Genomic DNA, 24,930 nt, shown 5'->3' on the forward strand with positions numbered 1-24,930 from the left:
TGTCGTTTTCCAAATAAAAAAGCAACTACACAGTAAATCAGTCTAACAAAAATAAATGTATCTGGTATTTAACAGAATAGTTTTTATAACCACAAGCACTGACGACCTTATGCGTCACCTCCGGTTGTTCAAGGGTTAAAAACATCCCCCGCTCTTACCCCTCAGCACTGTCGTTTTGTTTTGTACTCAGAAATTTGATGAAATCTTTCTCTCCAGTATAAATGTTTTTAAGATGTCATTTATTCTGCGAAGGTTATGAAAACGTGATATTTCGAACAGCATTTATAGATTTGTCTAACGGATCAACAGCACTATTTACGCTTTCCTCCTGACGCAGCACTAGGCTCCCTTTGTCACTCTGACTTCCGTTTTCACGTGCAGTCAACTGAGAAGAGATGTTTTGCTAATGAACATTTACGGTTTGGCCATCAAGGAGTAATATCGTATGGTGCTTCAACGTTTGGAACGACCAGCCACCTTCTTCGACGTTCTTTGGCTTTAAATAAAACAAGCAAACTCGACTCCTTTGTGTGCAAGATGATGCACGCTAGCTGACCTTATCAGAAGTTGTTTGCTAATATTTGCTAGCTTGGTTTGTAGCTAACAAACTGTGCTCGAAGACAAAGTGTGAATTCCTTTGACGGTCACCTGGACACTTATGTTACTGGTCATTTGGTCAGTTATTTCATCAGAGCGCGGTTTACAGTGTCATTTTTCGGGTAGTGTACGTTTCCGTCAAATTCAGACGCTGTAGCTACTAGCTAACTAGCATTTGACAGACGGCAGGCTGTCTCACTGTTTCTAGTTAGTCAATGACAGGTAGGTTTGGGGAAAAGTTGTGTTACATTAGGTAAGGTAGTTGGCATTATATTTAGCCAACGTTGACTCGTCGGGACGAAGGAATCGCGGGTGGTCCTACCTTGCTTTGTGTGCTAAACCAAAATGTTTCGATACCTGGGTGATGCTGACGAAAACCCATTCATGATGTGAGTAGCCTACAATGTTAGGTACATTTTTGCCAACTAACTTAATTTTCACCATATATCTGGTTCATAATGTGTGTATTTTAAGTAAGTTTATGTTTTATGCCATGTCTGATACTGTAATTGTTCCATGAATACATTGTTGTTTTGTGTGGAAATTGCCTTGAAACAATGAATGCTTAGCACTGACCAACACATATCACAAACAGCACATTCACAACTTAATACAATATAATCCTTCATTTATCTATGCCTTGTGTTCTCCGTTACAACAGGGATCCGTTCTCGGCACACAGGCAGCAGATGAGAACCCTGTTTGATCCATTCGGTTTTGAGCCTTTCCCTCTCGCTACCCAGATGCATCATCCACGAAGACCAATTCAGGTACCAAACCTTTTCACTGTGTTCATTTTTAAACCATACACACAGTGTAGATCACCTGTCTAGAAAGTCAGCCCTAGTGTTTACATATGGATGCCAATAGGAGCAGGTAAAGTAACTTCTGAGTGTGTAGTAATCTACTGCAACAGGGTGATGTATTCAGTGGTCAAATGAGTCAGTGCCTATGATGTAAATCTGTTTATAGTACAATGTCTCATTTGTGCATGGTAAGTGCTATTCGAATTACCAAGTAGCGTCATACAATGTATACTGATGTCGAATTCCCAGCCGTATTTCAGTACACACATTCATTCTTGGTTAACATCAACCATCAATTCCCTGACTACACAAGAGACGCTCTGCTAAGTGTACCAATGACACTCATTTGTGCCACCTTGATTGTTAGCAACCTGGGTTGTGTCCATTCATATTAAAAATCTACCCCTGCCGGCTCTCGCTGACTCAGATCAAGAGGTGGGTTGAGAAACGTTGGGTTGCAGTCGTAACCCTGGTTCTCTAAGGGAAATTGGCGAGACATCTCACCTTGAGACACTTCCCTTGCGTAGTCATTTGCCGAAGCCCAATTCCATCACACCTTTAAGCCAAATTGGTCAGTGCAACAAGGAGTCCCACCTTCTCCTACCGAATCCTCCTGCACAGACCCATTCTCTCGTTTCAGAAGCCAGCTCCTCCTTGCGGTGAGCAGGTCGGGCACACTGGCGAGACGTCACGCCCCTCTCCTTTGGAGAACCTGGTTTACAACCGTTCGAGTCACTCGACTTGAAAATTTTGGTCGACTCACTAGACATCTCACTGTGGGATATAGAAAGCGGCCTGATTGCTTAGCCATCTAACTGAAACAGGCCCAATGCTAGAGATGCAAGCTAATGTATCTCTAGGCACTCACCCCTGGCACGTGCCAAATGTGTCGGGGCTCGTCCAGCTTGCAGCAGAGCACACATCAGACACAGATACGCCTCAAGAGCCCAAGACGTCACCATCCCCATAGTGTAGTGCAGCTTGACTGACAGAGGGGGCTGCAGCTCTCTGTTTTTGTGGGCCATAGAGAGAGCCTCAACAAGCCAATGAGACCGCTTCTGTTTGGATAAAGCGCAGACCCCGGGGTTGGCAAAACAAACAGGCAGCTGATCACTTCTCCTAAAAGCCTAGTCCTGTCTAAGTACACACACAGAGCATGCACATGGCAGAGTGACTTGAGCTGGCAATGTTCTCGAGAAGAAAAAGGAGGTGGGTAAAAAAAACCTGCAGATGCGTAGATGAACAACTGAAGGTATTACGAACTTTAGGAACAAATGCTGGATTAGGGCGTATAGTTGCCTCAGTGTCACCATTAACAAACTGAGTACAGGAAATATACACAGATTGCGCATGTCTGTGCTTTATTTATCTTTCTGTCCTTTTGACTATTTGAAGGAGAAACCGAACAAACGAGGTGTTAGGTCATGCTAGTCTGTCCGTTGGCTGTGTATGCACTAATCTGAAAGGTTTAGTGTGGTGGATGTTATAGTCAGGTTGAGTTTGGTGCCAGAGTCCTCCTCCACACCACCAAAACAGTAAACTATACAAGCTGAGATCAATACTTTTGCGCACATAGACAGATGAATGTCTAATAATATGACATTTACACGGCAACATGAATTTGGATTTAATTGAAGTTTAATCACACCTTTATCCTTTTGCACAAACATATCACCGCAGTAAATCGACTGAGCCGTGTGTGTACATTGAGTGAGTTTACATACATGTGCAGTTAAGGGAAATGCTAAAGCCTGTAAAATCGGTGGTGGTATAATTTACTAAAGATATCTTAAGACTGCTGGTGATTTTTATATCACATTAATGTACAATATGCACACCTTTGCAAAGCAGTAAAAGTCCATTTCAAGCTTTGAAACAATGAAATATTTACAGAGAGTAAATGTGTAACATTTGTACTTGATATTTTGCTCAGGTAGACTCAAACTTAAGCTAGATGCATACTGATATACATGATTGTTTTCATCTGTGCTTGTAAAATAAATGTCTTCTTTTTGTTTTAGTTGCTTTCTCATATATAACTACCTTTTGGGTTAGTCTAATTCATTTTGTGCAACCAAAATTTAAAGAATAAAAGAGCTGTCTTGTAAGAGGTTCAAAAGGGGGCTGCAGACATAGCCTACAGCACTAAGAACAGGTTCCAGGAGGGAACAAGTTGTCTGGACACTGGGCGAAGGCATCTGGCGCCCTTCATTTAGCAGCACATGAGGGGGTGAGAACCCATCAGCACTGTTCCTGCAGGCCAGACAGTGCAGTCTGAGAGCACAGCCTACCTGGCCATTCACATAGGCCATCACAGTAGGCAGTGTTGACAGTGTTGTCTGTTCTCAGTAGGACCTGTAAAAGTGTCACAGAGCCAGGAATACAGCAAGGAGTTTGAGGTCATTGATGTGAACTCTCCTGAGGTGAGGAGAGGCATTGTCGTAATGTTAAGACTCGTTGGGGTGATGATCTTGCAGGACATGTCACAGAGTTGACATACAGACCCAGAGAAATACATTTTTTCCAAGTTGGTAAGAGAGCTTTTTCGCATAGTTTCACATAGATTGTGAAGATGGTAGATAAGCATTGCTGTGTGAGCCATGGCTTGTTTCAAGTGTGCGCAAACTATCTAGTCGTCTATATGCTTCATCGCTTAATTCCCTTTTCCCGCAGCGTGGATGACACTGCTTCCATACATTTTCACACACTACTTCCATACATTTCCACACACTGAAAGGTAAAACTTGAAATGTTTTGGTTATGCTCTTAAAGGCGAACCGTAGGAATTTCCTGTGTGGAAAGTATATTTGGATTTAATGAATTGTGAACGTTCAGGCGAACTGAATACAACATGGTTTTCTGTGTCATCATTCTGGAAGTGTAATGCCTGAGATATGCGTTTAGTGATCTTAGATCCAAAATAGGGTGGATTCCATCCCCCACACCCCCTTTGTTTTGGACTTAAGGAATACCCTAAGAACTCAAACCTGAAAAGCAAACCTTAGGAATTTCCTGTTAGATTGATGGATGTGAACGTTCTGGCGAACTGAATGTGTCAGTGTTTCTGTGTCATCATTCAGAAATTGTAATGCCAGAGATATGTGTTCAGTGGTCTTAATAGGGTGGATTCCACAGACCCACCCCCTTCCTTTTTGAAAATACCCTTAGAACTAAGAACCAGAGGAAGCCCTCTGCTCTTTCGTGTTGGGGATCACACAAATCGCTCTCATGTTCAGTAAAGATCTGCCCTCATCTCTAAATGGGAGCTGATTTCCCTTTTACTGTGGACTGAATCCCCTCTGCAAAACGGGGTGCCCTGCAAGCAAACTGAAAGAGACATCCGGCCACCTTGTGTAGCCGATGGCGTTTCTAACGGCACTCAGGCGCCCTCTTGTGGATTCATTGGAAGTCTGACTGGGCAACCTATGTTTGTGCTCATCATGCCAGGTGGTATTGGGATATGATAAATGTATTTCCCTCGACTTGGGCTCTAGTAGGGGTTGACATATTAGGGGCCCTTGTGGAGGAGACACAAGACTGGGGAGTGAGGACACTGATTGGGTGATTGTGTGTGCGTGAGTGAGCAAGCAAGCACACTTTACTCTATTAAGCTTGACCCAGGGGAAGTGTGTGTAGACAAGGTGCAGGGGGGTTGCATGGCCGGTTGCCTCTTGGTTGTTGACCATGTTGGCAACTAGTTACCCTCAAAATGCGGGTTTCCCTTGCAGCTGCTGGGCTGGGCTGGAGTGGATAGAGTTGTCCAGCGGAGGAAAGACTCCTCTGTCTTGGCTTCGAACCACTCCTGCATGGTCGGGAGTGCAGACCCAAGAGCCCTGCTGGATTGACAGGTTGGTCCAACCTCTTCTCTGCCCCACCACAGCCAGAGCGTTTGGCTATGGATGGAGCTGTTGGCCAAACTATGCCAAGCCTACCCGCAATGCGATGACGCGCTGCGTGAAAGCTAGCATTAGTCGTAGGGAACAAATACTCCTCACCTGTGGCTCGCTCGGATTGAGACTGCGTGCTGGAGCATTGGTCTAAGAAGTCACCTGCTCAGCAATCGGGTAGCTGAGGCAGACTGGACACATGGGGTGCCTGACAGCGATGTTGAAGCCACTGGGGCAGGTGCACGGAGGGTCCCTGTAGGCTAGCCAAAGAGGGGTAACTAGTTAGCTGGGAGGCTAGCTCGCTAAGAAAAGGCACATTAGGCATAGGATGGTAAGCATCACACTCGACAATGAAGGCAAATTTGACGCCTGGCGAACAAATGATGGCTACTTCTAGAGACATATCAGTAAAAGCTTTCAAGAACATGCAATGCTAAACTGATGAGGCTTTCGAAGAAAAGAAAAGAGATTGTGTCTGTGCAGTAGATTTTAGTAGGAGGAGGCTGGACTCCTTGTTGTACTGAGCTAATTGGGCCTAAAGGCATAATTTAAATGACCATGCAAGGGGCATGTCCCATAGCAAGATGACAAATGAGTTGACTGATGGGGAACTTCCAATGAACTACTTTCTTTTTAAACGAATACCCCAGCGACAAAATAAGTGACATTTATTTCACATAAAGAAGAACCAGATTCCCAACAACAGAATTAAAATCTGCATTACCCAACTATTAACCGCTCTATCTATATAAACCGCATTCCAGTACTTTCTGTAGTTTTACAAAACAAATGTGTGTATTGACCACACCAGTGAAATTACCCTTTATTACGCGTTTATTTAGTGTTATGGTCACGTGTGTGAATGGATGCTTAACTTATAAGTCAATGAAGCCATTTAACAACTGCAAGTGGTTGTGATCACTTTGAACCCAAGACTGCCTTTTGGGTAGCTGGTTTTAAGAAATTAAACCTTGCTTCAAGCTATGTGGCAAACAGTTTCTTGGTTGTCTGGTTGCTAACTAGCTTGCTAGCTTTTTCTAATGGAAGATTGAAGAGCGTGAATGACAATTTGTTTGTATCCCATATTGTTTTTGCCTGCTGCATTCATTTAAATCGTATGTGAAAAGGCGATCGCTTTACCAGGCAGATTTACTGTGCGCGTTACTAACTTCCAGGCAAACAAAATGCATTCAATGTATAAACCGCGGTTAATAGTTAGGAAGTTACAGTAGTTAGTCATAGCTGCCATAGCATAGCTATAATGACTAGCTGGAATAGTCTGAATTTTGGTGAAACTTGCAGAGAAAACAAATCTTTCAATTTTAAGAAAATCAACACCGAGTTCCACCTGATGTACACAAAAAGTAGAAATTGTATCTGACTTCCAATACTAATGCCATTATTTACTGAAATTAGTAACGTTTTTTGCAGAATCCCAGCTGAACGAGGCCCTGCTCCAACAATCGCCCCAGACCCTAAACCTGTCCCTTCGTTCATATCCCTCCTTTATGTCTATCAGACATACTAAACAATATTCTTCATAACTATGACGAGTTCACACTATCAATACACTATGCAATAAAACAAATACAAATGATCAATGGCAATAATTAACCTTACTTCCCCTTACAATATATCGCAGTGTCACTAGGGCACTCCTAGGTGAGCTCACAATAATAATTACAGAAATCACTGGGGCAATCCCAGATGGTCTATTTGCATCCACATAAAAACATCCAAAAAACAATACATCCAAAAATACAAAAACAAAACATCCGGTTATGTGTGCAATGTTGTGCGTATGGATACAGTCTTAATGTGTAAACATGTCCTTGTGTGCAGTGGTAAAGTTGTAACAAGAGACCCACAACAACCATCTTCTCATGAGTCCCACTGATGAGGTCTTCAACTCTCCATGAGCCTGCCGGAGAGTCAGAGGTTGCGTCTGCGGTTTCCCGCACGGCCGCCCTGCTGGCGAGGCAGTCTAGCACTTGACCGTGGCGTGTTTGCTGTGATCCTATACACCGTGATCTGGTCATCCAGATTCAACGTGTCCGTGAGGGAGTTAGGTCCGCCCCCTGACCCTTCTTCACTACTCACCTCTGCTATGACCATGTTATGTGTTCCATCCGTTCCCTTCCCCCAAGGGTAAGAAACATCCATCCACTGCAGCATTTCCATGACCTAATCAGCCTGTCGCCCAGGTCAAACTGCTGCATCAGAATGCTCCCCATTCTAACTCTGATTGGCTCACTGAATTGTGGTAGTCCCACCACCTTGTGGTCTAGCAGCTCTGCAAAAAAAAAGTTAATACAATACTACACACTTGACCTTTGAACCCCATTGGCTGGAGGCTCTTTCGTTTAAAACCTTCTCCTATACCCAGTCTCCCGTCTGAACCAGTCCACATGCGTCCACCTGTGTATATATAATCTCATAGATTAAAAACTATTTCCCGTTTTTCTCTGGACATGCTCCAGGAGTGTGTAGTACGATATCCAGAGCTTGCATTACAATCTTCTAATATACAGACTCTGTCAAGTACTGTAAAACAAGACTGCATATTAAAATAAATGGAAACGGAGATAGTAGATCCAGCAGTTTTGTTCACATAAGTCAATAATAAAACAGTGTTATCATCCCACAGATGCCTTTTTTTATTACTTAAACCATTTCCGTAATGCTAAAACAAATATTTCACATAATATAAAAATATACTTACAACTGGCCAGGCTCCAGGTCCTGCGTTTTACAAACATCTGCTCCAGTTGACGTTTTCCTCAAACATTCATCCAGATCAATCAAACTCCGTGCCATCTGCCCCTCTTCAGTCTCATCTCACCCTCTCCTCTTTAAATCTCATCTGCAGATTGTCCTGAAACTCGCCCATGTTCCCTATCCTTCTCTTTAGCCAATTTCTTAAATGCTGTTAAAATCTGTATCTCCTGCTGACTCTTAGTTTCGCTCTTTCTACTTTTGTCCTTATTCCGGTAATCTAATATATTTCCTTGCATTTGATCCAATAACGTTGGGTCGCCGTCACACAACCTCTGCCTAGGCCGTTGAGTGGTATGGTCTTTAGTTCTTTTTGACTAATTTCTACAGTTTTGCCTTACCACCTCCGCATCTAATGAATGTAATCGAATTTCTGCCTCTAAAGGCGTACATGGTTCTATTTCTACTTAGATCATCTCAAAATACAACTGCTAATCCAACTATAACAACTGCACGTCAAATTTGAAGGAAACACCCTCCCCCCTTTCATATCTCTCTCTCGTGCTGCTTGCTTCCTCCACAACGAATGTTCAGCTCAAATCCTTATCTGACAGCAATCAACCAAGTAGCCCCTAAACCTCAATACATACAAGACCTTTTTTACCACGATCTCTACATTTTCGTTAGTTCAACACATTGTTACCACGTCTTAGCTGCAACTATCAAGCTCTCAGTATTTAGGCAATACCACCAACAATACCACCTAATATATCCCGCATGTATTTCACCAACACAGACGCAACTTCGTATTCCTAAAATGTAAACACTCAGCCCACGTTTGAAGCTCACAGCTTACTGCCAGCCAGGCACATCCGTCAAGACGTATAATATGCTATCCAATATTTATTTAACTCAAACCTTTATATTACCTTATTTATGTAATAACTACTTTTTATCCGTCTAGTTACAATGATGCGTCTTACCTTATAAGTGCTTAGAGCGTCTTTCACGGTTTCCTCACGTTACCCACGTGGTCTGTTTCTAACAGTTAAATGCCACTCTCAAAGTGAACTCAGTTGTCTGTCGAGGGAATCCACCTCTGTTTAGCCAAAAATTGACTCCACAAATCACTTGTTCACATTTACAAAACTTTTCTTGGGAAGCAAAACGTATTAAAAACATTTTACACACGTCCGTCATTTAGTCAATCGTCTTTTTTCCACGTTTATCAGCCCACACAACAACTGCTCACAAATCTGTAACACATTTAATAATAATAATAATAATAATAATATCTTTATTTTGTATTGCGCTTTATCAGATACCCAAAGTCGCAGAATTTACCACACAAAGGTACCCAACAACACAAACAACATACACAATTAACACGTTAAAAGGAACGATTCACTTCTACGCAATACTACGCAATACAAAACAAACATGATGGCAAGCTTTTTCCACAGTGTGGTGAACTGGACTTTAAAATGAAACCCAACAGTTTCTTCCGCAGCTCTACAAACTGGATTTGAACCCCTCGGCCAGATACACGACTAGGCCTTCTCTTGCGATTCTTGTTGGAGGAATTTAAACGGGCTTCTGTCGTCTGTCAAGGCAACGCTCAGCTTGCACTCAACCAGTTAAAACTAAAGTTTGCTTACCTTATTAATTTAATAGCGCTTTCTAGCAGAATACCAGCTGAGCATGGCCCTGCTACAACAATTGCCACCAAACCCTAAATCTGTCCCTTCGAACAGTCGCCAATTATGTTGCAGAAAAAAGAGCAACTAATTCCGTATTTCGCAAATCGAGAAGGCCAAACGAGACGAGAAGGCCAAACACGTATCTGCGGTTTTCTTTATTTAAAGGCTCTAAGCTTTCAACAAAAGATGTTCCATGGATGATCTCTCTGTATGAATGGTGCATTTATCTTAAAAAGTAATTCGGTCACACCCATCCATCTTTTGTTTGGTTGACCCTTGCAGCCAATTAAATCTCGCCCCGCTATCTGACATTCCCTCAATCGGAGTGTGTAACCTGTTTGGCACCACGCCAACTTTATCACAGACTGTCTAAATAAGGCCATTTATACGCTCATAAAATAATCCATGTTCACCAACTATTAAAAATATTCCTTCACGTTATATCCAACTTACCAATGGTAGAGAGTAGAGATGGGTAATGTCTATAATGTAGACAACCAATAATATTTGACTAAATAATGTATTGAAAACCTTGCATTGCAAAAGCTTAATTATGTACAACAGTAGATCCACTGTAAGTCCAGTAGCTGAACCTGAGCAGCTCTCTGGGCTTTGGTCCATTTTTATGAATATGATGTGAATTAAACATCCATACAGATTGTGTTCATCTGAGTCATCAGTGTTTTCTTTCAAAATGTGCGACAAGATCCACGATTTATGCTATTTAATGCGGTTAGTCATGACGCAGTTACAGCGTTTTCTTCCTGCACCACAGTCACAGTTTGAACACTTTAAAACACTTTAAACACAGATTTAAAGTTATGTTTAACAGTTTTAAATACCCTTTCCGCAGCCTGTGAGTCAATTATGTATGCATTGATCCCAGGTTGCTACCCAGGTAAAATCTGATATAGGTATATATCTAATCTGGAAGAACCCACCTTGACTGGCTGGCTTGGTCTGAATTGACTACACATGGGTTGCACCTTGGTCAAATAACCCTGGTCCAACCCTGGTCGTTGGTGTGAAGATGGTATTTAATGGCTCTCTGTTTGTCTTCCCCTACCCCCTCTGCCCCTCCACAGCCCCAGGCCACCGCTCTCTCCCCCTTTGGAATGATGGGAATGGTGAGGTCTCTTTTCCTGTTTTGCACATTCTCAATCTCAGTCGCTCGGTAGCAAAGATTCATTGCAGGACTGACATTTCTGTTCTCTCTGTTTGAAGGGCGGAGGCTTCATGGACATGTTTGACATGATGGGCGGAATGATGGGGAATATGGGGAACATGGGAAATATGGGAAATATGGTAAATATTCTTTCTGACACCTCTCACATGTTCACTAAACAGCTTATACGTCATGGTGAAAGCAATATTTTACAGTGTAATGTTTACAACTTGTATTTACACATTTGTGTGTGTATGTGTGTGTGTGTGTCCATCCATCCCTCAGGATAGAATGTCGGGTGGTTCCCCAAACTGCCAGACCTTCTCTTCTTCCACAGTGATATCCTACTCCTCACTAGACCAAGGAGCTCCCAAAGTGTACCAGCAGACGAGTGAAGTCAGAACTGCACCGGGCGGAGTAAGCATGACATTCAAACACACAGCACCACCAAGCACTCGCATGAACACCAAACTCAAACTACCAACTGAAACGAATGCACTTGCCTACACCGAATATGAGTTGGTGCACATTAAAACACATGCCAGTAAAGAATCCTTGCACAACATAAACTAACTAAACACAGCAGTATAAACATTCAGGATGACACCTCTCTCTCTGTGTGTGTGTGTGTGTGTGTGTGTGTGTGTGTGTGTGTGTGTGTGTGTGTGTGTGTGTGTGTGTGTGTGTGTGGCAGATCCGTGAGACCCGTCAGTCAATGAGGGACAGTGATAGTGGGTTGGAGCGCATGTCTATAGGCCACCACATCGGGGAGCGGGCGCACGTCATGGAACGCTCCCGAAACCGCCGCACGGGCGACCGCGAGGACAGGCAGGACTTTATTAACCTGGAAGAGAGTAAGTGATGGCAGAGGCCATGAAAACATCCAAGACTGTTATTTAGAGGTGCTTGGGTTGCTTGAAAAAAGTCTCTCTCTAGGATTTTTATAACAGACTGCCTTATAAGTAAATTCTAGGATGATTTATATATATTTATTTTTTTAAACTGTTACATATATAGGTCCCAGGACTTCAGAAAAGTACTACAAGAATACATCTGCGGAATAGGAATAGTTAAGATATTAAGTGAAAAGTGATGACGTTTTGTTAGTATAAATGAGTGGAAACCCTGATCCTAACTCGTCTTTGTTGTTGCCCTGTTCCAGATGAGGTTCCAGCTTTCGACGAGGAGTTTAGGAGAGGGGTTGGGCGGTATGCTCCCCCCGGCACCCGCAGTATTGACTACGGGCGCGAGAGGAGGGCAGCGGCCGCCCCACAGTTGGCACTCACTGCCCCCCCAGACTCTGACTCGGCCCCCGCCCCCCGTCACGAGTCCCCGCGCCACCACCAGCGACCCAACTCCAACTCCCGCCCCCGCTACGACTGGTGAAAGGTATGTCTGAGGCTATGCTAACCCCTCTGTGTAAGGTATGTCTGAGGCTATGCTAACCCCTCTGTGTCCACAGTGTTTATGCTTGTGTACCAACTCATACCCAGTTGCTTATAGTGAGTGCTGGTCTAGAGACCACTCATACCTGTGTGTGTGTGTGTCCAGTCTGTCCGCTCCCTGTCTCTCAGTGTCAGTGGACAGGGGACAGACGGGGACGCAGAGTGAGCTCCGTCCATCAAAGGGGACACGTCCCGAGAGGGGGCTGTGTTCTAAAGGCACGACGGGACATATACACACACACACACACACACCCCTACACTTCCCTACACCTGGGGTGTGTGTGTGTGTGTGTGTGTGTTGCCTAAGGGGACAAAAACCCTCAATAGAAAAAGAAAAACCTATTTGCATTTTCATTCATTAGCAGTCTCAATGACTCAAGTCATCTAAAACTATAATGCAGGTGCTACTTATATTGAGGGTCCAGTACTGTCCCAGAAGGCAGTGGGCTCAGGAATGCATGTGGTCCTAAATTGGCATTCAGAGTCTACTGTGGCCTGGGCCCAAACGGCTGGCTGTGAACATGGTACACATTTTGTGTTCATGGTTATTCATTTATAAGAAGCTTTATCCAAAGTGACTTTTTTTGTATATACATTACATTTATATGTTAATTTTTATTTAACATTTGAATTTTTCGTTCTCTACAGGTTCTGCTGGAAGAAGTCATTGGCGCTGTGAAAAAGGCGTCCGGTAGAGAAAATCTGAACTAGATGACTGTTCCATATGTTTGGTTTAACTGGACTGTCTGTATATAAATATAAACTACATATCATGCCTATACACCAGCTCTGTTCCATGCAAACAGTTAGGGTTTGACAATGACATCATGGCTTTCTAACAAAACACGCAGACAGACAGACAGACAGACAGACAGTCAGACATACATACATATATTCACACACACATGCACACAAACATTCTCCTCATAGCACACATGAGTAATATAAATAAATAGTGAGCAACACACTACCCCAACACACACACCTGCTGTACAGTCCATATATGTTTATGTAGACACTAGAGTCTGTGGTTTGAATTGTACGCTGTCGTCTAATGAAACTGAAGTATTGATAAGCATTCATTAAACCTTGTAAGGTAGTGTTGTCCTATTTGTTTTCTCTTGTGTGAAGCTTTGTGTGGCCCTTGGACATGTGATGTAAATGGTACAACTTAGAGGAAAATTCAATAATAAATAAATAAAATGCATATAAAGAACACCTATGAAAAAAATGTCAAAACATATATAGTATACCTATATCCTCCACAGAAAATAGCCATCAGTAAACCCGTCACAGTGCAATTGAGTCTTTTTATTTTAGAAGTTGATATTGTAGAGCCTAGGAATGTTCCTCAGTCGGGCTCAGGGCAGAAGTGCAGCGTTTTCTATGTTTAGCACAGAACAGTGTGGATAAAATGGTGGCATTCTGCAGCCTACAGCCACCAGTGAGGTCCGTGGTGCGTAACATAAGCCACTGAGCCGCTGGAGAGAATGCAGAGCGGGGGTGCTAAAGGTCATGATCTGCTGCTGGAGAGCCCTGATGTGCAGCAAACATTGATCTGCAGTTGCCCATAACCCACATAAACTATGAAGAATTCAGACCAGCCAGGAAGAAAGGGGTTTTATTAGCGAAGGGACTGCAGTCTAATGAACACCTACAGGTTCTTCTGGCCCATACGACCACATGTGCACAAACTAGGTTGTGTGTGTGTGTGCACATGCACACAAAACCCTGCTCTGACGACCTACTGTGAAGGACTGGAGATAGTCACCTGACAGATGCCCGGAGCGCATCAGTCACAGCCAATCAGATTGCAGTGCTTTCTCCCTATTCTCCTAGTAAATCTGGGCTTTTGTCCTTTTCCCAGCTACAACCTTGCATCCACCATTCTCCCTTTCCTCCAGAATCCATCCATCCCTCTATCCCTCTCCTTTTTCTTCTGACTAGCCGTCTCTCCCTCTTTCTTTAACTACCAGGTCAGAAAGGGTCTTGCAAATGTAGTGCAGTGTTCACAGTATAGGAGCTCAAATGACCCCTAGTGTTCAGCACAGGTACTTCTGCATGAGACACCTGATCCATGGCTCCATACCTGTGTTGTTTTTGCATGCCTAAAAATCCTCTGTATTAAATGAGAACCAGAGACAGACGTCTGATAACCCTGAACCCATTGAACCCATATCCCTGTGTTGTATGTGTGTGTGTGGGTTTATGAGTATTTGGCTGCCTTCTGTTTCAGAGCAGTCAATGGCCTGCCAGACCTGTGATTCGTCATGCCCTTATCTCACTGTTTACGCTGTCTAATTAGCTGCTTACATCACAATCAGAGTGGCAGGGGCGATGACAGCGTACAGGCAGGAGTATGGCAATTTGCACTGCTAAACCATGCATATTAATTTATGTAAAAGGCGCTTGTTTGCCAATTATAGCCACAGATGTTGCAGCCTACTGGGTTGTGCCTTGCTGTTCTGTGCTGCCTGAGTGCGCTCCGAGAGAAAAGAGGGGGAGAGGAGACGTGAAGAGGACCTGGGGAGAGACGGCTGTTTTCACATGCCACTACACATCAGTGGTTAACATGTGATGTTCACTGACGTTTCACGGGGCAGCTCTGCTTCCTTATTGTCTGTGTGTTGTGTGTGTGTTTGTGTGTTGTGTGTGTGTGTGTGTGTATTTGTGTGTATTTGTGTATGTGTTTGTGTGTACATGTGTGCTTTGCATAACCCCCACCCCACATCCCCTGTACCATCATCCTGGTCTCCTTTACCCAGGCTCTCTCTCTCTCTCTCTCTCTCTCTCTCTCTCTCTCTGCATCCTCTGATGACTCATGTGTCCCCACCCCCTCCCCTTCTCCGTATGTCACACTATGTAACCCTCCCCTCCTCCCCTGTGCCTCTCTCTCTTTCTCCCTCTCTCCCCTCCTCCCCTTGTGCCTCTCTCACTCTCTCTTTCTCCCTCCCTCCCTCTTCCTCTCTCTCTCACGCTCTCTTTCTCCCCTCCTCCCCTTGTGCCTCTCTCACTGTCGCTTTCTCCCTCTTCCTCTCACACTCTCTCTTTCTCCCTCCCTCTTCCTCTCCCTCATTCGCTCTCGCATTCTCCTGCTTTTTCCAAGAAGGCTACACACAGGCTGATCAGGTAATGGGAAAAAGAAGCATCTTCTCTATCCATTTTGCTCTCCCTCACCCTCTCTCTCTTTCTCTCTCTCGCTCCGTCTTTCCCTCTGCTTGTCGCTCCATCCTCTGCCTCACCATACTCTAGGCACAGGGCATCACACAGTGTATTGCACAGGTGGAATGATATTTTGCCTCAGTTGCTGTCCTCTGTTAGTGCTTGTATATGTGTAGGCACATTTCAATATTGAGTCTTAGGGAGGTTGTCTGATATTCATTTTTTTGTTAAAAGCATCCAAGGCACATATGCTAGGTTATTTAGGGAAGTGTGTGTGTGTGTGTGTGTTTTGTGTGTGTGTGTGTGTGTGTGTGTGTGTGTGTGTGTGTATGTTCTGGTCTGAGCCCTGTAGGAGTGCATGTCATGCTGTGTCTGTGTCAAATCAGGTGCGTGCATCTGTCACCGCTATGATCGGCACTGATTCCAGGCTTTTCCTTTTCACTCTGCATGTTTCCTCTCAGTCAATTTGGCTTCTCTTTCTTTTTCTAGACACATTTTTATGTCAAGCCTTCGAGTAATGTTCTCTTTCTGAGTTGGCATTTCTGGCCAAGATCAGGTTTAATAATTTAATAATCCCCTCCCCATTTCTCTCCATTCCTTCAGTTCACTGCTCCCTCCATCTCACACCCTTTCATTGCACACATCCATCACTGGAGTGAAAAGGAAGTGCGTGTATCTGTGTATTAAGGTGTTAATTTCATTACAATCTATAACTGTCATGTTGTTATGCAGTGTGACATATATGTGAGCTTAGCAAAAACTGATTATCTGTTGTGGTTGAAGTCAGTCATTGATATATAGATACTACCTCTCAAACAACCCCTGGGTATTTTTAAATGAACAAACATTCACTTCACTTCACTCTACTTGCAGTATGATGTCCAGTCATATTGTCTTTTAAACAATACTGCCAGCTTGACAGATAATATGTGCATATGGGTGTGCCCGGTTCTGTACAGTCAGTATTTCTAATTTGTTTATATATTTGTGTTTGTGTGTGTGTGTGTGTTTGCCTGTGTGTGTGTGTGTTTGCGTGTGTGTGTGTGTACGTACGTGCGTGTGTGCATGTGTGTATTTTTATGCCATTTGCAGGATGTCTATAGTGAGTATTGTGGCCAGGGAGATCCTGGATTCCAGGGGGAACCCAACGGTGGAGGTAGACTTACAAACTGAGAAAGGTGCCAGCCCACGCGATCAATAACCCACTCAACAATAACACTGTCAATGAAAGTCAGATAAATGTCATAAAGATTTTTTTTTACAATGAAACTAATGGACTTCCTTCTGGCCATTTGATGTATGCTGACTTCAATGGTTCTGTCCTGGCAGCAGAGGCAGAAAGGGCCCATTTGTTGATTAGTGGGACTTTGAGGCATTCATTAGCTAATACTTAGCGATGAATTGGAGTGGCATCAATATAACGGTTTGATGGATTGTGATTCTGAATATTGTTTCTTTTGCGTGCACACACACACACACACACACACACACACACACACACACACACACACACACATACACACACACACACGTGTACTTGCAGGTCTCTTCAGGGCAGCGGTGCCAAGCGGAGCTTCCACAGGGATCTACGAGGCTCTGGAGCTCCGAGATGGAGACAAGAGCCGCTTCAAGGGGAAAGGTCAGAGGGCAAAGGTCATAAGCCCAGATAGCAGCTGACTCTATAATGGTTCCAGCCCTGATCCGGTGCAGATGGCACTGACCCAGTGGATCCAGCACCAGATCAGGACAGGACCAGCGCCAGAGTAAGTCGCTATCTGGTAGATGTTTGGAGAAGCATGATGCAAGACACATCACTGTCCCTGTTTGGTACAAATCAGTGCAAATTGTTCCTCAGCAGTTCACTGATCATGATTGACACCTAGTCATACTGTTGAATCTAGAGCTGCCTTTCCAAACTTTCATTTCCTCTCCCTTCCTCTTCCTTTTTCTGCCTCTCCTTATCCTTCCTCTAATGCTATCTCCTCTAACTAGTTCTTAACTTACACTAACAGTAGTTACTGTATATTCCTGCACTTTTTTATTTCTTATGTAAAATACTATTTATTATTACACTAGGTCTCTATTGCTCGTAGCTTGATTGTTCTCTCCTTCGTATGTTGCTTTGGATAAAAGTCTGCTAAATAACTAAATGTAAATGTAGAGCTGATCTGACTCAAGTCAGTACCAGATCTGTTCTAGCATCATCCACTGCCTGGGTAGATTCCCTTTTCCCTCCCCACTCATGTCTTTGTTTCCCACAGGAGTGCTCAAGGCAGTTGGTCATATCAATGACACCATAGCACCAGCCCTCGTTCAGTCTGTGAGTTCAATAAAGATGTCCGTTGATAAGCATGATTATGTTCCCAGATTTCTGATTTAATCAAACTGTTTAATCCACTCTTATATTATAGACTAGACTAAAGTGTCTATCAAATGAATATTTTGTTGTGAGACGTATCCCTGTTTAGATGGTTGATTAGCTTGACTTCACCTCAAGCCTTAAGCATCATTTTGAGACCACCTCTGGACTGTGCAAGTACAATCTGTGAACAGCTGTTTGACTAGAGAGTTCTGGCCTACAGGGTATCAGTGTGGTGGAGCAGGGAAAACTGGACAACATGATGATCGATTTGGATGGCACAGACAACAAATGTGAGTTGTGAAGGCTGGTGCTTAAAGAGAAAGTAACAAAGCAGTTTCACCTGAGAAGTGTTTCAGAAAATAGAATAGAAAAGACAGATGAAGTATGAAATGTAAGCCTCTATCAGTTGATATGTTCACTCACTGAGTCTGCCATGAAGTCCAAGACTAAGACGGCTGTCTTTCTGAAATGTTGACAAGAAATGTTGACATTGTATATTCGCATAGCTGTCATAAACACTATCCACTGTTTATATCCATCATATTGTTTTATCTGGTTTTAAGTTTCTAGTCACTGGGTCTCTATAATCTCTTACTCTTTCTTTCTTTAAGCTAAATTTGGGGCCAACGCTATTTTAGGTGTGTCTTTGGCCATATGCAAAGCTGGTGCAGCAGAGAAAGGTGTCCCCCTCTATCGCCACATTGCTGACCTGGCCGGAAACACAGACCTGGTTCTTCCAGTTCCTGTGAGCTATTAAATTACCTGTGCTTGTCTTTATTTGAGCTCCACTAAAGGGCCTTAACCATGACACTGTTGTTGACACGTCTGATCCATTCATGGTTGTCACGGTTTCGTTTGTTTTTTCACAGGCCTTTAACGTTATTAACGGAGGCTCCCACGCAGGAAACAAACTGGCCATGCAGGAGTTCATGGTACTTCCTGTTGGGGCGGAGTCATTTCGTGAGGCGCTCCGCATAGGGACGGAGCTTTACCACACTCTGAAGGTGGTGATACGTGAGAAGTACGGCCAGGACGCCATCAACGTGGGAGATGAGGGTGGCTTTGCCCCCAACATACTGGAAAACAAGGAGGGTAAGAGATGGGGAAGAGAGTCCAGATACACGGGGTATGATACAGAGGTATTAACATTTCAGGTTATTTAGGAGAGTCTGCATACTCATCTTTCACCCTACCGCAGTCTCTTGATGACAAATGTACGTCATTTTTGAGTTGTTTTGTTTTTGTATTTGAAAAATACCTCACTTTCGCACTCTCCTGGGTCCCTCTCAGCTCTGGAGCTGTTGAAGACGGCCATAGAGCAGGCAGGGTTCACTGAGAAGGTGGTGATTGGAATGGATGTGGCTGCCTCAGAGTTCTACTGTGAGGGGAAATATGACCTGGACTTCAAATCCCCACCCAACACAGACCGCCACATCTCCGCAGACGAGCTCTCCCAGATCTACCAAGGCTTCATCAACGACTACCCAGGTAGTTTATTATCATTGTTATTGTTATTAGTAGTATTGTTATTTTTCTTATTATTATTTCTTCTTCTTCTTCTTCTTCTTCTTCTTCTTCTTCTTCTTCTTCTGCTTCTTCTTCTTCTTCTTCTTCTTCTTCTTCTTATTATTATTATGAATAATGATAAAGTGTTTCCTCTTTGCCATCACCTAAACCACTCCCCACAGCCCCATTAGCAATAAAAAAAAAAATCGTGCTGTTTCAATCTTCATTGCTTTTTCAATCTTCCACTCTCCTTCAGTGGTCTCCATTGAGGACCCCTTTGACCAGGACGACTGGCCTGCCTGGTCTCAGCTTACCTCCGCTGTGGGTATTCAGATAGTCGGGGACGACCTGACAGTGACAAACCCAAAACGTATAGAGCGGGCCATAGAGGAACGGGCCTGCAACTGCCTGCTCCTCAAGGTCAATCAGATTGGTTCTGTCACGGAGTCCATAAAGGCGTAAGTGTTTTATTCCTGTAGCACAGGTTTTACAACGAGAAACTGCTCCACCATGCCTATTCAACAGCACATATCTGTACATATCATACATGTCTCCCTCTATCATACATCGCTGTTGATAATAAAAGCTGCTGATTTACTAAATAGAAAAAGGAAAAACTTTGTCAATATTTAAACAGCTTTTCATCCCTCTGGTGCTTTCTGAATAAAGGGCACGGCTTTGAGTGGGCAGCAGCTGAGTGGTTAGGGCGTAATTCAAGCACTGAAAGAGGTTGAGGTCTCTGAATGATGAAATGTCTGGCCTCACTTCCCTTTGACAAGAGGGTGATGACAAGATCTTTTATACTCCCTCCTGTCCTTCAGTTGAATGGGCTCTCTCCCTGGCTCTGAATGTAGCTGTAAGCACAGTTTGAATTTTAGCGTAGGCTCCTATAAGACATCCTTATGGTTGAATCAATCACATGAGTCAATACGGTCCCTGACACTGGAACAGACCTGGCCTGGGCCTGGTCATCATATCTCCCTTGTACGGGCTTCTCCCTTGTACGTCGCTTTGGACAAAAGTGTCTGCTAAATGACTTAATGTAAATGTTAATGTAGTTCATGTGCTGCGTTAGAAGAGGGAGTATAAGGCTTGGCCCGGGAGCGGGACAGCCGAAGGACACTGATCTTTGCCTGTTCAGACTGCAGTTTCCTCAGCACACTCCAATTTCATAGCATAACATCTCAGACAGCAACTGACTGGACCCGCACCATATTAGCGTCTCAGCTGTTCCAGAACGAGTCAGTATCTGGGACTGTTAGTGCTTGTGTATATGTGTGTGTATTTGTGTGTGCATGTGTGTGTGTTTGTGCGTGTGTGTGTGTGTACGTGTCTGTGTGTGTGTATTTAAGACTGTATCGAGGACTGAGTGCCCCTTTGTGTCTCAGCTGTAAGATGGCTCAGGAGAATGGCTGGGGCGTGATGGTCAGCCATCGCTCAGGGGAGACTGAGGACACCTTCATCGCCGACCTGGTGGTGGGGTTGTGTACTGGACAGGTAAATGAACCACAGCATACAAATGATGTACTGGGGAGGGTGTTACACCATATGTGCATTAAAGTAGAGATGGGCACTTTGCTGCCCCCTATTGATTTTATAAGAGTATAGCATGAATGGCCTGCAATTGCAGATGTTGCTATGTCATTGTAGTCGAGCTATTCTGCTGATTGTAACCTGTCATTTAGCCCAGGGTATGTTTATAAAGAACTGATACATCTCTCTCCTCCCTCTTTTACTCTTTTTTGATAGTCTGTTTTTTGATAATGAGTTATTTCCCTCTCTCTTCTCTCACTTTTTTCCCTCTCTTTCTCTTTCTCTTCAGATCAAGACAGGAGCCCCTTGTCGCTCTGAACGGTTGGCCAAATACAACCAGCTCATGAGGTTAGTACTGCTTGCACCACCTGTATGAGTCCTGCTAATGGGAGGCTGGAGTACTGGACTAGTTTTGAGTGCTGGACTAGTCCTTGAGGAACAATGAGTTGCATGTGTACAAGACAGGGAGCAGTTGTACGATTTATATCTATATTTGGACATACTATGTTCTCTCCAGTTCTGCTTACCTGACTTTCTTGGTCTTTAAAAGAATGCCTCAGTTTTTTCTCTCTGTCTGAACAGCTTGTCTACCTACCTCTTCCCCCTCCCCCAACAGGATCGAGGAGGAGTTGGGTAGCCAAGCTCGTTTTGCTGGAAACAACTTCAGAAACCCGAGTGCCATCTGAATGTCATCTCCTCCTGGTGCACAGACGTCCAGCAGCCACCACAACAGAAATTAAACACTCGCACCGTACAGACGGAGCACCTAGAGCTTGGACACACCCAATGGCATACATAGCATATCAATAACCACAGAGCACTGATGAAATGAGATACACCTTATCATAATTATGTACCACTGTCAAGCAGGAGTGCTTTTCAAAGAGCACCACAGAAATAGAAATCCTGTGATGTCTCACTGAGTTTGTAGCAATTCGTGTCGTTTCTCCTCTCCTATTGGTGTATCTACATGATTATCTGTTCGTGTTTAAACACCTGTTCCCGTCTGCGAACCAGTGCTTTCAGTTGTTCTGTCTCTCTTTTTCGCTTTTCTTTTTTCTCTGCCTTTCTCTCTTGCTCTCTCTCTCCTGCTGTCTCTCTTTTTCTCTCTAATTTTCTTTCTCTCCCCCTCTTCCTTTCTCCATCTCTCTTACAATGTCTCTCTTTCTCAGATAACAGCTGACTCTGGAAGCCATCCAGCCCTACTCTGGCGTGGAAGTAGGCACCAGATCAGTGGTTCCAGTGTCAGTTGCTGTTTTAGTGGCTTTGTTGTCCTCTAGGTCTCTGTGAACTTTTCCCTCACTCCCCGCTCCTCTGTTTTCAGCCGCCATTTCCTTTTAGCATCTTTACTCTCCTGCACTTACACTACATCAGGTGATATGTGTACACATCCTTTCACAAAAACTGTCCGGTTAATAAAATGCATACCTTCTGTGTGAGTATGTATGTTTTTAACTTATTTGTTCTTTAAAGTTGTTGATAGACGGAATAAACTATCAAATAAATGTCTATGGGGAGCATTTTCAATTGGAAAACACAGAAAAACACAGCCTTGCTATATTGGCAAAAAGTACTTTCTCACAATATAACTTAATATCAGCCCATGTAGAATAAGCTGATATATAGACTATATTAATAATATACCTCTTAGATCTAATTATAGAAAAACATTAATTTATATGTGATGGAATCCAATCAAGGAAATTTGTCTGCCTGAGGCTATTATAAATTAATGACAAAAATGGTCTTTTATGAGTTCCTTGAATATTTAAGAAGGTACATCTACCTTCTCGTCAATGATAAGACCGTGACACAGAAGTTAAACATATGTAATGAATCGAAGCTCGGGCAGGTGCTGGTTCAGCCGCTTTATCTCGGTTTATTGTTAAGACCAGTCGGCCATTTTCAAATGTAGGGAGTCTTTTCTTCCTCTCTCCATAAAGAGATAAATGCGTGGTGCTCATTCATTACCTTATTAATTAATTCCGGTAATTTCAGTGTGGTGTGATTGCATATCCAATTTTATTGTATAAGACGTGACTGTAGACTGCTCAGATGTGCATGTTTCTTTGAGGGTTGACTACTTTCTTCTACAACGACTAAAGTATACATCTAGGCTATTTTTGTGACAATGCACGCAAATGACAACCCGCGCAGCTGCAATGTTACAAAGTCAATCGTTTGAATGTGGCAATTCCTTGCTATATTTTAAGACATCGGCAGATGGAGTACTAGCTGTCTGACTCTGGAGCAGACTTGGTTAACGCAGGCGCACTCATGCAGTCCTTCGACTGGTTACTATGGCTACAGCACAATAGGAGACGGGACAGGAGACTGTTTGAAAAAAACTGCAGGAGAGAAAGAGGGAGGTGGTTTATGCGAACCGCTTGACTGGACACCTAGGTTTAACTGTATGGAGAAGGAAAAGGGGACGACTGCAACTCGCCTTGACGCTCTCCACTACAAATATGCCTTTTGAAAGCTGCTGTTTACTGGAAGTAAAAAGAGAAAGTTGTGGCAGTGGAATGCAAAATGAAGGCACAAGGAAACTTTAGAATGTCGCGTGCTGAGGCCTATTACATTTAGGCTTGCAGTAGCCTGCAAAACAGATAACCTGGACGTCATGTGCGCCTACAAAAAAAGATAGTTTCTATTAAACAACGTGTTACACTTTATAATAAATTGGAACAATAGCCTGTGCTGATGTGGGCTAGGTGATACGCTATTGTGGAGATCGTTCGTAGCGTACACAATCTCAATTTAGGGCATAACAACTGATTGACAATAGGAGTTATCTGAATAAGGTCCTCCCCTCTTTCCCCACCATATTTTGTGAGTTTAGGCCCTCTCCCTGCGCCTCTTCCTTCTCCTTCCCTCCCTCTTCCCCTTTTCCTTAAGAATATGGAAATCACGCCCCCTTCTCTCTCTCTTTCTCTTCGACTCGCAGTGCATCCCTCGCTCGCCCCTCCGTCAAAACCGTACGCGTACCGACGGCAAAAAAAGTGCAAGCCGTCTTGACAGAGGAGAGAGGGGGAGAAAGAAAAAAAGAGGGTTGAAGGGGGTGGGGAAGAGGCAAACGTACGCATCAATTTGTACAGTCTTCAGCAGCAACCCTTTCCCCGCACTGACTTAGAAGGGGAGCGAAGAGAGGGAACATTTCTGCATTATTGCAATGTAAACCTATCTGTAGGCTACCTTACAGTGTATGCATGCGCTTGTTCCAGTCTCTGTATGACAACGTACAGTAGCCTACAACCGAGGGACTGAAAGAAAAAGAGGAGTGGGAGAAAGGGACACGCTTCGCTGGATACCATAGGTAAGGAGAGGGGCAAAATGGATGCTTAGCCTATATTTGTAGCGTTGACTACGTTTGTATCCTTTCTTCTGCTGCTATCCTTTGTGCGATAATGGTCATATGCTGTGGTGAAATAATGCCCCAGTTAATACGTTTTGCCACGCACAACACAGGCACACGCATTCCTAACAGCGACGCGATCCACTGACTCCGCACAGAATGCCATTCGCCATTCTCTACCCAAAATTTTCTCCAAGATGTGGAAAAACAGTGAGAGTAGAGACATAGGAATGCATGCGATCCGTCCTGCCTGGTTACCGTTGTATGTACTGTTGCACACGTCTAGCTTACTCTACCATTGGAAAACTGTGCTGAGAGAGAGACAGAGGGGGTAGAGAGAGACGTGGCTAGCTCGGTAGTACAGTAGGCTACAGCACAACCCGATCGCCCCTGCATGTGTATCAATAACAACAAGCAAAAGAAAGAAGAAAGAAGCGTTGCGGTGCTCGGCTGCTGCTGGTGATGTCAACAGGACAACTGCATATTTGTTAGAGGGCCACAGACTGCGAACCACTTCCTATTTTTTCTTATTGCAATCAATATCTTTCTTAAAGTGTGTGTGTGTGTGTGTGTGTGTGTGTGTGTGTGTGTGTGTGTGTGTGTGTGTGTGTGTGTGTGTGTGTGTGTGTGTGCGCGTGTGTGTGTGTGCGTGTGTTTGGGTTGAAAGAGGTGTTCTGCATACACATACATGTGTGTG

General features: G+C 43.8%; 3 protein-coding genes across 4 annotated transcripts in view; all 3 read left to right on the forward strand.

Moving 5' to 3' along the window:
* Positions 1-153: 153 nt before the first annotated feature.
* On the forward strand, positions 154-13,414 carry mlf2 (myeloid leukemia factor 2). Of its 2 annotated transcripts, XM_080857682.1 has the most exons (8): positions 154-986; positions 1,259-1,367; positions 10,791-10,832; positions 10,930-11,010; positions 11,156-11,287; positions 11,565-11,724; positions 12,033-12,259; positions 12,964-13,414. In XM_080857682.1, exons 1-7 carry the CDS (start codon positions 943-945, stop codon positions 12,254-12,256), a joined length of 792 nt encoding a protein of 263 aa, XP_080713808.1. In that variant the 5' UTR covers positions 154-942; the 3' UTR covers positions 12,257-12,259; positions 12,964-13,414. The 2 variants fall into 2 exon arrangements, with proteins under 2 accessions (XP_080713808.1, XP_080713809.1); XM_080857683.1 differs by lacking the exons at positions 154-986; positions 1,259-1,367 and adding an exon at positions 7,162-7,438.
* A 3,156-nt stretch (positions 13,415-16,570) lies between these two features.
* Positions 16,571-21,564, forward strand: LOC308380944 (gamma-enolase-like; the record flags this gene model as incomplete). Its single annotated transcript, XM_080858421.1, has 11 exons — positions 16,571-16,655; positions 17,021-17,116; positions 17,739-17,797; positions 18,060-18,129; positions 18,451-18,584; positions 18,709-18,931; positions 19,130-19,327; positions 19,602-19,803; positions 20,734-20,842; positions 21,168-21,226; positions 21,495-21,564. The coding sequence occupies 11 exons, from the start codon at positions 16,571-16,573 to the stop codon at positions 21,562-21,564; spliced, it is 1,305 nt and encodes a 434-aa protein (XP_080714547.1).
* A 2,498-nt stretch (positions 21,565-24,062) lies between these two features.
* Positions 24,063-24,930, forward strand: part of atn1 (atrophin 1) — a gene marked incomplete at its 3' end in the record, with an annotated part of 11,988 nt that continues 11,120 nt past the window's right edge. The window contains exon 1 of the mRNA XM_080858041.1: positions 24,063-24,194. The remainder of the gene's footprint in view (positions 24,195-24,930) is intronic.

The sequence above is a fragment of the Sprattus sprattus genome, assembly GCF_963457725.1.
Source record: "Sprattus sprattus genome assembly, chromosome: 19".
In the NCBI taxonomy this organism is placed as follows: Eukaryota; Metazoa; Chordata; class Actinopteri; order Clupeiformes; family Clupeidae; genus Sprattus; species Sprattus sprattus.